At 30.4% G+C, this 14,215-nt stretch overlaps 1 protein-coding gene across 1 annotated transcript in view; it reads right to left on the bottom strand.

Moving 5' to 3' along the window:
- LOC148282550 (uncharacterized) overlaps positions 1-12,949 on the bottom strand; it is a 29,622-nt gene extending 16,673 nt beyond the window's left edge. The window contains exons 1-2 of the mRNA XM_088224912.1: positions 12,916-12,949; positions 12,671-12,789 (exon numbers count right to left, since the gene is read on the bottom strand). Of these exons, the coding sequence (XP_088081038.1) occupies positions 12,671-12,789; position 12,916 (120 nt within the window). The 5' untranslated portion in view covers positions 12,917-12,949. The remainder of the gene's footprint in view (positions 1-12,670; positions 12,790-12,915) is intronic.
- Between the last annotated feature and the right edge of the window lie 1,266 nt (positions 12,950-14,215).

The following is a 14,215-nucleotide window of genomic DNA, read 5'->3' as shown; positions in this document are numbered from 1 at the left end:
TGGAAAGTATTGACCATTCCGAATTTTAAATAAATATTAAAACACGGAAAATCGAATAGCCAATTCAAAAGTGTCGTAATTAAAAAATATTACTTAAATCTTTTTGATAGTGATAGTTATTAATGTTATTTATATAGATGGTGTAAAGTACTATGCTTTATGTTTCTTTTTGTTTTCTTACAATTTCGGATGTATTTACTATGTATGATATTATGTATTGTCACAAAAATGTCTCATTTTTATTTACGGTCCCAAATGAGGTTTTTTTAAATTCCTGGGAGTATAATATCTTAGATATGTATTATATATTTCATAAATAAAATAAAAACAAATATAAATGTATATATATATTGAAATATTCGATACTTTTGAGGCATTTTTTTCAAAACTGTAATTATTTCATATATGTAATACTGTCTGTAGCTCTGATTTAATATAAAGAAATACATTATGCTACATTGCCTCTGTCACTTCAAAACTTTATATTTTTATATTCGTGCTTTTCTTGTCTGATAAAGTTATGGGTTTTAATATTTTTTTATTTTTGTTTTGTCCTTAAATAGTACAAACACAATACATGAATGTGTTAATATATTAACCTATATATAATTATTAGTTGGCCTCGTGGTGTAATGATAAGCGCATTTGTCTCCCATGCAAGAGGTCTCGGGTTCGATTCCCGACATGGTTGATAAGAAATATTTATTTAAAAAGGTATTTTCCCACCAGAATATTTCATAGTGCCTGGACTGGTACCTGAAGCGTAAGACTGATCATCTTACCTTCATGTAACAAAAAATGATCAAGATACGCTGCGATTTGAGTACCACTGCAGTAATTTAAGCACCATTAGGTACGGAAAGGGAATGACGACGACGAATTGTTATTAAAATATATAATAATTATTAACATTTCACTAATTAAAAAAAATATTTAAGACCAACTCGAATGCAATCACTTTTTAAGAGCTAACTTATCTGCTACACACATGTTTTATCAACTAACATTCAAATGAAATGATTTTTTTTTGTTCTCTTATTTCTAATGGTCTTTCCTTAAACTCTTATTTCTGATGGTCCACCTCGGTGAACCAACGAGTTCTGTGTCTTTGTTTTCTTACTAAATGGCAGACTTACTTCATTTTTATTTCTAGTTTCATATCCGAGTTCACACTGATAAGAAAAAATCTTGTTCCCTATGTTCAAAAGATTTTTTGTTCATTTTGTTTATAAACACAATTGTTTTGTATTTTGCTTTCAATACACAGGAATTTGGTTCTATGGAGTTGAGATTTGGTCTCAAAAATTGATAAATTAATTTAACTAAACTAAAATTATTTTTCTGTGTTAAAAACCTAACATGTTTTTTAAAATTGAATTTCATATATTGAAATTGATCAGGCAGAAACCCAAAATTTAGGCAAAAGAGCAAAGATAGATATTTTTTATTTGGCTAGGTTGGCATTGATTTTTTTTACTATTTCGTTAGCTTAATAGAAAAAAAACTGTATTATTTTTAAGTATTCAATATATTGTTAGCTATAGAGTGATTTAGACAAGTAAAAAAATACCGAACGTATTAAATATTTTTGATGAATTTTCATAATGTTCCTTTTATTGTAAGAAACATGACTAAATAAGTATTTTTATACACAACGTATTATTATTTAAATTTTGTTTATATGTTTTAATTCGTATATATCTTAAATCTGCTAGTTTTTATTCACAAATGAAATGATAAATTAGGAACCGTTAAGTCAAACGCACAGAAATGTAAATAAACCACGCTGCTAATTAGCGTATTATTAAATAATATCTGTCGTCTTCATAGAGATCCCATCCCGCCTGACATTAATGTATTTATTTGCTTTACAAACAATGAAAAATAATATACAGAAACATTAAAATAAAAAAATGCACTACTTATTTTTCATCAATTACGTGCAAACACTTTTAATAATATTTTACTTAAACTTAAAATACATATATAAACAAAATGAACAATATAACCCACTTATTTATAATATAAATTAGAAAGGGTATAAATAAATAATATGCACTTATTAGTGCAGTTTTTAGTTTTCATGTAAATTATTTATTATTCGGAAAATATTGCTCTTAAATAAATACCTTTTTTTTTTTAAACTGATATAAAATATTCGATTATAATAACAGGTTTAAAAATATTCATAAGAACATCGCAAAGAGTTTTTACGAATGTGTTAGTGAAAAAGTAATGTACCGCCATTATTCGTTTAAATAAGTTTCGATAATAATATCGATTTATCGTTTATAAAAACGAATATTTCTTTATATTAAAGTAAATTTATATATACATCGGTAGAATTTATATTGAAATACATTATCACCAAACCCCTATCAGAACCTAATGGTGCATAGGCCAGTGCATTGTTAATTTGAATGTATATATGATTTAAATCATTATATAGACATAATAAAGTAATAATTGCATACAATAAACATTAACGTATGCGAGTGTATAAGTCCTTCAGCCAAGTAACTAAAAAATATTTTTGTAGGTTAAGTTTGTATTGTGTGTATATTATTTTACTTAATTTTATTTTCTAAGTTACTATTTAAGTTCCATGATAACTATCAATTGAACGTAGTTATGCAGAAAGCAGCCAGCCATAGAAAAGTGAAACTGAGATCACGGACCAGTTTCAATAATTTTTAAAGTTCGTAAAGATTTTTCTAGTGCTGTGGGTGTTTTCTGCAAATTGAGAAATGCCGTTTTTGTGATGGACACTATTTTCAAAAGGTGATTAATACATTTTTTGTATGAAAGCGGTCTGGCTGTTTTTAGCAGGACATAGAATTGACCTTACTGCACCCGATAACATCAATATCTATTTTTTTCAAAATTGTGGACTGGCTGCTTTCTGCATAACTACGTTCAATTAAGATAAGCGTTGCGTTTAATCTACGTAAAATTAATATTAACCTTATTTCATTCTAGGGTTAATAGACAAAAAGTGCACTGTCAAAAAGATGTCTACATATTTTTGCATAAAAAAACTAGAAAAGTCACCAAGCATTTTAAGAGTTTTGTGCATAGTGCACTCCATGTTCTGTGGAGAGGGTGCAAATTCGTGGATGGTTATGGCACATGTGAACATCACATCATTTCATTTTGGTCTAATGTTTCTCATCTCCAACTAAGTTGTAAATAATCTGAAATAAAAACACCAAATTTATATGAATAAAACTGTACTTGTACTGTAATAAAACTGGTGAGAATATTTGTCAAAAAAATATACTATTCAGTACCATATGACTAAAAAATAAATAAGCTCAAAATGAAGCAATAATTATGTACAAAAATATCAAATAGTTTCATGAAAACAAAACATAGGTGCCCAGTACAGACACGTTTTAAAATAAATTCAATCAATAAACAAACCAGTTAGTACAAAATATTGTATTTCTGTAAAAACCATTCATATTTGCTTCTGGTTTGCAATAAAGAATATTTGGTTTATAAATATTCACTTTATAAAAATACAAAATGTAAAATGTACTTACCAACTTACAATAATTATCTAAGTAGACTTAAATGTTAAAACCACTAGTAACCACAAAACCAATAGTAAAATATAAAAAAACTGAAAGTGGTATTTACCGCGAAACCGTCCAATTTTAACCGCTTTTTTACAATTATGTTGTTTTTTTTTTTTAAATGTATATTGTGCTTTACCTTTTAATTACTTAGAATGACCTTGGTAATCATTGAATTGGGTTACAATAGTAAATTCAGTCATATTAAAATGCGATTTTAGGCAATTAAAAATTTTGATGGCGGGCAAAATTACCCACATGTTCCTCCATGTTTGCCCGCAACCATTATTTGTTGAACTGTAGCTCATATGGCGTTCTTTTCTAAGAACTACTTTTTGAATTATTAATTCAAGGGCGAAATTGACGTTTGAGCATATTTTCAATGGCTAACTAATAAAATATTCGTCTAAAATCAATTGGGCAAATTTACCCGCCGAACTCTGTTTGTTTTCATACAAGCAATTTAAAGGCATTAGGGTTGTCAAAATCTGGTTAGTAACTTAAGAAAAATTTAATAAATCTTGTTTATTTAAAGAAATGTTTTATTTAAGTACACAAACCAATAATCCTAGTCTTAATTACCTAAATGACAATTTTTAATATCAGGTAGGTACACACATTTTTTGAAATGGCAAATACTTATACCTATGCTGTGAGAAATAATAACTGTTTTAGGAATATAGTTAACGATCAACTAAGAAGGTTAAAACTTGACGACATCAATTTTAAAAATTAATATGAATTATTTCGGAATCAAACTCCAAAACTGCGAAAGTGAAAAAATATCGTTTGAGGGTGGATAATAATGGAGACTGGTTAACTCCAGATATAATGAAAATGACCTAATATAGAAACAAATTGTATACCAAACAAAAAATGAAAAATGCTTCAGAACTATTAAAAAGCAATATAAAAACACATTATCAAATGAATTAAGAAAGGCAAAGAAGAATTACATTAAATTATCTACAATAATGATAATATTTTTGAAAATCTAAATTACCAAATGTGTGCAAAACCTTCATTATAGTTTGAATTTTATTTAAACTAATTATTAAAATAAGAAAGTGACAACCCTAACACATTTTTTCGTTTGGGCAAAATTGACAACCCAGAGGCTCAACTTATGTCTTTTAATTTGCCCATCGTCATAATTCTTGATTTAAGCTACTGACAGCACATAATATAAACAGGAAATGATCTGAAAACCTTTATCTATATTATGCAACAAGAAAAGCTTACCTTTGTCTTAGCTATCGAGCAGTATATTAAAAAACACAGAGTCGTAATTGGCCCGCAACAAATTACACGCGCACTTTGACAGGTTCTGACGAGCCACTGAGTAAAGTTAGTGACTAAAGCTTCTGAGGGAAGTTAGTGACATAAATCTACTTTCGTCTTTAATGTACCAAATTCACCGAAACCAAATTGAAATATATTTTTTTAAAGGTTGATCATAGATTAGACTTTTTGGGCAAAATATCCATCCAGGGCTGGTATTCCGAACACGTTTACAGCGCGCTATAATGCGTATTTAGTACGTGAAAACGCGCTATACCGCGCTATAATTTCGTTTGGAATACCAGCCCAGGGCGAAATTGGACGGTTTCGCGGTAATTATTTAATTGCTTTGCACAATTGTTTATAGTCATTAAATTCAGGAGCCTTATTCTGGACTATGGATGTGAAATTACGTAGTTTTACCAAAAGTCGCGGTAAAAAAGCGTAATTTACGGTATTTTACGGTAATTTTCGGTAAGAAACGAATTTGACGTACTAATTTTAATTTTTCAAAGATATTACAAATACGAGTAGCTTAGTTTTAGAACACTTTACACGACTGGAAAAAGCAGGTTTAGATCCATTGGGTGGTTGTCGAGATTTATTGGAAGTATGGAACGTTCAAGGTCATTCGGTATGTACTTTTTTCACATTTTTTTATAAAAAAGGATATTATGTTTTGAAACTTAACAGGGCCGGTGGACATAGGGCCCTTGGTAAAACCTTAGGTTTGTGACCTTGAACGATGACCGCTCATGCCGCGATTTTGAAAAAATGGTGCTTAAAATCAGTTTTTTGTGTATAATTACGTCCCTGAAGGTTTTACAGAAAAAAATATACGAAAGTCTGAGAAAATAAAATTGACTTAAAAATCGTGAAATTTTTTTTTCGTAGGATCAATACTTTCCAAGATACACGTTTAAACATCAATTACATTTTATCAAAATAGTGAAAAAGCGCTATTTGCACTAACTTTTTACTAATTATTTGATAGTTGAACAAAAGTCATCATCATCATCGTTCCATGTCCGCTACCTAGTTGGAGCATTTGGTGTTCACAAAGATCCTTCAGGCATCTCGGTCGGATGCCAGCTCCTGTGCATCCTCACAAGTCAGGTTTGCATCTCGTAGTTGTGACATGAACTACCAACTAAATTAGCAGCGGAGGTCTAAGACGCCGAGAACTTGATGCCTTTTTAAGCAGACTAACCTGAAGTAGCATCATGTAATATTAAATTATTTTTATATTAATAAAAATTAGTACGTCAAATTCGTTTCTTACCGAAAAATACCGTATTTTATCAAAATCTGATACAATTCCCGTAAAATACCGCGGTTAATTTTATCGCCTTGCATCTCTATGCTGCACTCATTCGTCTTTAGAATCGTATGCGACCTTCGTAATTCGACGAGTGACAGCATTTTTGGACCACTCATACGAATGCAGTCGGTCGAAGACCAATCGACTTTATCTCAATCGAATGCGACATCGTAACTTCAGCTGTCAAACTTCCTTTTTGTAAAACGCTCGGCATTCATGTTTGAATGACGAGTAGGTATTTTTATTGTATTTTCACTTAAAGTTAACAACACTGATCAATGTTATGATGATGGCGTATCAACAAATGTTCAACAATATAACAGTACAGCGAAACCGTCCAATTTTGCCCGCTTTTTTGCAATTATGTTAATTTTCTCCCAAAAAATGTATATGTGCTTTACTTTTTAATTACGAATGACCTTGGTAATCATTGAATTGGGTCATATTAAAATGCGATTTTAGGCAATTAAAAATTTTGATGGCGGGCAAAAATACCCCCATGTTCCTCCATGTTTGCCCGCAACCATTATTTGTTGAACTGTAGCTCATATGGCGTTCTTTTCTAAGAACTACTTTTTGAATTATTAATTCAAGGGCAAAATTGACGTTTGAGCATATTTTCAATGGCTAACTAATAAAATATTCGTCTAAAATCGATTGGGCAAATTTACCCGCCGAACTCTGTTTGTTTTCATACAAGCAATTTAAAGGCATTAGGGTTGTCAAAATCTGGTTAGTAACTTAAGAAAAATTTAATAAATCTTGTTTATTTAAAGAAATGTTTTATTTAAGTACACAAACCAATAATCCTAGTCTTAATTACCTAAATGACAATTTTTAATATCAGGTAGGTACACACATTTTTTGAAATGGCAAATACTTATACCTATGCTGTGAGAAATAATAACTGTTTTAGGAATATAGTTAACGATCAACTAAGAAGGTTAAAACTTGACGACATCAATTTTAAAAATTAATATGAATTATTTCGGAATCAAACTCCAAAACTGCGAAAGTGAAAAAATATCGTTTGAGGGTGGATAATAATGGAGACTGGTTAACTCCAGATATAATGAAAATGACCTAATATAGAAACAAATTGTATACCAAACAAAAAATGAAAAATGCTTCAGAACTATTAAAAAGCAATATAAAAACACATTATCAAATGAATTAAGAAAGGCAAAGAAGAATTACATTAAATTATCTACAATAATGATAATATTTTTGAAAATCTAAAATACCAAATGTGTGCAAAACCTTCATTATAGTTTGAATTTTATTTAAACTAATTATTAAAATAAGAAAGTGACAACCCTAACACATTTTTTCGTTTGGGCAAAATTAACAACCCAGAGGCTCAACTTATGTCTTTTAATTTGCCCATCGTCATAATTCTTGATTTAAGCTACTGACAGCACATAATATAAGCAGGAAATAATCTGAAAACCTTTGTCTATATTATGCAACAAGAAAAACTTACCTTTGTCTTTGCTATCGAGCAGTACATTAAAAAACACAGAGTCGTAATTGGCCCGCAACAAATTACACGCGCACTTTGACAGGTTCTGACGAGCCACTGAGTAAAGTTAGTGACTAAAGCTTCTGAGGGAAGTTAGTGACATAAATCTACTTTCGTCCTTAATGTACCACATTTACCGAAATCAAATGTAAATATATTTTTTTAAAGGTTGATCATAGATTTGACTTTTTGGGGAAAATATCCATCTAGGGCGAAATTGGACGGTTTCTCGGTACTTATTGTTAATCCATTATCAAATGAAGTTTCACTAGAAACATGATTTCAAAATTATTTTATCGCTCTTCAATGTCGAAATACGTATTTGAGATATATATTATATAATATGTTGTTGAAATCCATTAAATAAATACGAAATATTTCTAATAACATGTAGATGTGTGTTATGTCAAAAGCAAATAATAATTATCAATGTTGCAGTGTCTCAGTAAAACATTTTCTTTTATTTTTTCATAATATTCCGTACACAAATTTTCAATGGAAAAAGCTTAGAGTATATACACCTGTCTACAGGTCCCTCTAGGGATAACAAAACATTTTACCAATCCAATGCATGTTTCCGGTTATGGCGGACTCATTTTTTACAATATGTTCTAAATGAGAGAAAGGGAGACAAAAAAATCTGTGGGTACGGTCCTCATTTTTTGTTTTGTAGTCGGTTTTAGAATTTTACGATGCTCATTTTTTACGTACGCGGCCAGTATTGTTTCGAACTGTCAAACGCTCTGTCGGTATTTTGACGATTGTTTAACATATTTAGTGCTAATTACATCCAAATTCATTATGCCGACTTGTGCCATGAAAAGACGTTCAAATAGAACTGGAAAAGGGAGAAAACGCTTCAGTCATTGTGATGACATTTGTCAAATATTTTAAATTTTCACAGTAATACGTTTTTTGGTAGTTTTTAACATAAATGCACCACTATTCTTCTACTATCATTTGAGCAATTATTAAAGTATTTGTTTTTGTGTAATTCAAATACCTTATAAATTGGATTTATGTAATTTAAATAATTTTTTTCAATCGTTTAAATCCAAATATTTCTTTAAATGTTCAAGACATGCAAACTCGACGACCTTTTACCGAGTCAACCGACATCTGGAAATAAAACTTTCTCTTTTTATCTCACTGAAAGAATGTGAAATTGTCGTTTATTAAATGTAACTAAAAGAGATGAAAATACATCTGCGCCAATTTTGAAAGGTATTTTTATGACCACTTTTTGGTGCGGCTCTTATAATTAAGACTGCCAGGGCTGTGCATTACCGTGTGTAATAATTTTATAATTAAATTTATAAGCATAATATAGTTAATTAAGGTATTTTTTGGATTCCCGATAGATGAAATAAGGCGGAATAAATGGTCCCATAAGACAGGGCGGAACAATTGTCCCCTGAAAATTACAATTGGGTGTGTTGCAACCACTTTCTATCCATTAATTTGGACAAAAACAAATTATTTGTTACGTGTAATAAATGGTGCCGTACTCCCATGTTTTCAAAAACCTAACTCGCTATAGGTCGCTATACATTTATTTCATATTTATATACCATAAAGTTGGAAAAATCAGTGTACGTGCATGAGAAGATGTATGAATGTAGAGGAAGCGAGATCTACGTGCAAAGACAGAGTGATATGGTGTTCTTTCCTCTCTGCCTACCTCTTCGCTGAAACGGATTTCTCTAAACCACCAAATTAGAAGTGGTCCCTTAACTCTTTCCAAAGATACAAGTTTAAATATAAAATTTAAAAGAGATTACTGTTTTCAGTTCTCAAATCAAACTTCGGAAATATTTTGGAATTGGAGACCCCATATAACCAGTTTTAAAAGATGTAAGTTAGAACCTGCCGGCAGGTAAGACAATATTTTAACAAATTGGTTAATTTTCAAATTCAATAAATATACTTTATTGCAGTTTTACTTGTTTATTATATGTAATTGCATATTTGTCTATAAAATTAATTTATGTACCCAACAATGTCATTAATAATGTTTATTGTTGCTTACTTTTATTTATTAAAAATGTTTTTAGTAAACTTTTTACTAAATCAAAATAAACGTTTTTATTGTACCTACTTCCTACTCCCTACCAATCTCTGTAAAAAATCGCCTTAAGTCGTGCATGTGTGACAACCCTGTTTTATAAACATCTGAAAACGAAAACATCTTCACTAAACAAACGACCACGCCCCCTTTTCAAAAATTCTTACAAACTTTGGAATAGTATGGACTCTAAGATGTATATACTCTAAGGGAAAAAGTCTGACAACAAACAATAAAGGTTTATGTTTGGCAGGAGAGCCATAGATAAATACGGATTTGTTAGTGTTGCCACTTTCTCATTCATCTTTGTAATTAAATTGTCGGAGGCTTTTGAAGAATAGAATTATGACAGAGCAATCGAGATGCCCAATCGACTATTGTCACATCTTTCCAGCATAAGGCTCCAGTTTCTTTATATTGGAAGTGGTAACTAGTGCTGTAGTGGTCAAACTGACTTTTAGAAAATAATGTGGCCAACTTAGAATTATTTAATTATACGGTGACCAATCATAAAAGAATTTCAAAAATGTTAATTTTATTTTACAAACTAAATTAAGGATTTAATTCAATTTAAAGTGTAAAATATTGTTATTGGTATTATAAATATTTTTTTGGCACTGAACACATTTTGGAAATCATTTTAGATGTATAACGGTAAATAACTATTTTGTTAAAAAAATATATGACTACGTGCATAGAATTAAGAATAGTTCAGAAACCGCATACGCGTATCCGCAAACAGAAGGCGACTAAACTACTCTTAAAGGAGTCGTTTTACGTTTTGACCCATTAGTTTCTTTGAAGACGTCGCTCAGTACGCAACTCCCGATTTGAATTCAAGTATGCCGTGTTGTCTCGTTTTAAAGTGTAGTAATATTGCTGGGATCTTAAAGAAACAGGATGGGATTACATTTGATGTGTAAGTAGCAAATGCATAACTTAAAAATGAAATTATTTTTCCATCTGTCAGATTGTCAAAGAAAACAAAATGGACATTTTGGCAAAACCCTGGGGTAGTCAATTTTTCACACTACTTTGCTCATCTAATAAGATAAGTATCGTTAGTTATCTCATCAATTGGACCTCTCGGATTAAACAACGTCGTGGTAGACATTTGACCGACATTATATTTAAAACATAATGGCATCAAATATTATTTAACATGACATAAAAAGATCCGCTTGTAAAATTTAATCGAATTGCAAAATACAAATAATAAGAAAATAACGCCAATAGTTATTAAACCCAGATTTGCTTAAGATCCGACTGGACAAATAATATTATTAATAAATAATTATTAGAATCATTGACATATATTTCAACTTTCAACCATTGCTGAATTCACACTGGTTTATTCCTGATAAGCTGCATGACTGCATAACTGACTTGAGCGTTCAGCCTCCGTACCGGCTGGGCGTGAAATATAGTTTCTGTCTCCAATTGTAGCTTAAAATTCGAAAATAAATTGTTAACTGTTAAACAAACATTGTGTTAGTGTTCATAAGTGGTCGAGGTGTAGACAAAAAGTGGAAAAAGAAGACTATTCATTTAAAGGCATTATTTTGCGCGTTATTCTTACTAAAATATGTGACAAGTAGTGAATATCGGAAACTTTCAAACAACAGTGCGTCTACTTTATAAAATCATAAAAAAGTACATGAATCCGTTAAAATCGTTTAAGAATGTATTTATTGAGATGCGAATGTACCAAGATTAACTATCTGGAATACTACATCCCACGATAAATTACAACAGTGCTACTAAAAGTGAACTTATTAATAAATACTTAATATATTCAAAATATTTTTTCCAATATACTCGTACATACAAAATGATACGTCAATCCTCAAACCACTCTCATACACACGTTTGTCTAATAATAATGTAAAAAATAAATAAAATTGAGCGGGAATTTTGCATACCCACTATAAAACGAAATAATACAGACTAAAATGGATACAACGTCGTTGGAACAATATGCTTCTTTCCCCCTTCGGCAACTACACGTGGACCGGACCATCTTCTAGGAATTTAGCAAACAACATGTGTTTGCACATGTGCGATACTGCGACAGTGACTTGTGACTACCCAAATTCTACGAAAGCTACCCTTCGGATATGTTTATCTGTTATGTTATCCATGGTGTTGAAACGGTGCTTTATCTGTTTAGTTTTATATTGTTTACTTTTTAGCACAAACACTTTACAAATTTACTAATATGTTTATGTAAATTTATTGATAATTTTAAGTTGCTAGAATTTCACTCGTCCATGTACTTTGTAGCTGCAAGGTGATTAGTAATCTAGCTTCAATAGGTAAATGTTATCAACTATCAAATATCCAAATTTATTAAATGAGGCCTAGATTTCCAACCGTCCATGCGCTCAGTAGCTGCAAGACTTGTTGTAATCTAACTTCTATTTTTATAAATTTGTTTTTATTTTATTTTTTTTAATATTACTAAAACTGTAAACTATATTGTCAAATAAAAAATTTAAATAGGGGCTAGATTTATTATTATCTATTCGCTCTGTAGCTGCAAGACGTGCTGTAATCTAGCTCCTATATATCATAATTGGAGACGAGGAACAAAAATCCCAACCGTCCATGCGCTCTGTAGCTGCAAGACGTGGTGGGATAATTATTTATTGTACAGCGCCCTTGAGGTGATTTTCCCAAAAACGGCGCTATATAAATTATCCAAATATATATATATTGACTTGCATAACTAACATGACTTGCATAACTGTTATGTTTTTCTATGGTTATGTCTGCTGTCATCTGTCATGTATCAGAATGATCAGAGTGCTCATGTTCAGATCAAACTTAAGCATGTCTATAAATTCCGGAATAATTATCCACCCCGAAAAATAAAAACGAAATAATAAAAAAAAGTTACATACGTTGAATCTACCTCTCGTAACAATGGTCCTCAATAGCCTCCGATAAAACTCGTCCCCAATGTCTTCTTGTGGTATATTACTTCCGTCGTGAGTGGGTCCCCACGGATCTGCTGCCCACACTAGAGATAAAACACATGTAATTATTATGGTACGAAACATTGTAAAAAATATTTAAAGGTCGGCATAACAAGTGAAGTGAATATTCCAAATGACTGGGTCAAAGTCAACACATTTCATTAATTTACTTCCAAGATATCCTGGATATATAATCTTGTATAATCTGACTTTCGGCAGATAAGATATTTAAATTACCACAGACTATTAATTATTTGATCATAGATTAAAAAAAATTACGTACACTTGTACCTACCTATATAGGTTTATCCTGCCGTCATAAGAAAGAAGGAAGTTTCTACATAAAACAAAAAACGAAGAAAATAAATATTTTGTAACTCGGAGATTGAAAAATTCGCTGTGTGAAAAATACAACAAAAATTAAGTATATTATTATCCGACAGAATGTATTATGGTTTGCCCTAAAGGAATAAATATTTTAATTTTACGTTATATATTTAAAAATTAACATATTCATCTTCTTTTTAGTAAAAAAATATAAGAAAAGTAATGAAAAGACGTTTCCAGCTAGAAACGCCCTTATTATTTAGTAATTAAGTAAACGTCTTTCTTTTTTAGTGTTAATATGTCAATTAATTCTACTCAACTAAATAAAATAGACGTTACTGGCCATTTATTGCAAACTAGTAACGTTCACGATTTAGTTCCACTTTTTTAAACAAAACTAATATTTCAAGTACCGTCAAACGTGACAATTTTGCCCAGTTTTATCAAACTTTTACAATATCATAGATTTTTTGTATCTATTTTGTTGAATAATGATAATAATTATTCTGAGCATTTTTACAAGTACATAACGTTTGCTTTTCTTTTATTTATGCAATTATAGAAGACAAAACATACTGGGCAAAATTATCTCCACTTATTGACAATTTTGCCCACTTAGTCAGTAGCCGTTATTTTAGGTTTTATCATCCTTATCATATTGTTTATTATGACTTTTTGTGCGAAAAAGGCTGTTTATGTTTAAACAATAGCATCATCGAGGCATCACCATTGTAAAATCAATGCAAAAAACAGATGGGCAAAATTGTCAACTATTTCCTTAATTTTTCTATACAATGTGGATTTGTGTGCCAGGGTTGGCACATATCTCTAATCTTTTTAATTTGTTCGTGTTTGACCATGCATAAGCCAATAAATTATAAATCGCTTTTGGAATTTTTTTACAAACCATTTCAGTTCCGATGGGATTGTTGTAATGAAGGGGGCCAGCTCTCGAAATGATTCTTCTTTAAATGTGTATGTAAAAATCGAAAAACAATTCTTTCTTTTTAATTAAGTACAGCAGTGGAATTATTTGCTAGATTACATATCTTTTGAAATTGTATTTTATGTACAAAATGCATAATATTTTCTATGTTTTATTCTCTTTTTTAGACTTTTAAAAATATTTATACAAAAAAACAT

The sequence above is a fragment of the Micrasema longulum genome, unplaced genomic scaffold (genome assembly GCF_059751315.1).
Source record: "Micrasema longulum isolate JH-2025_06_02 unplaced genomic scaffold, ASM5975131v1 h1tg000319l, whole genome shotgun sequence".
Taxonomy (NCBI): Eukaryota; Metazoa; Arthropoda; class Insecta; order Trichoptera; family Brachycentridae; genus Micrasema; species Micrasema longulum.
This window is presented reverse-complemented; position numbering and strand designations above follow the sequence as displayed.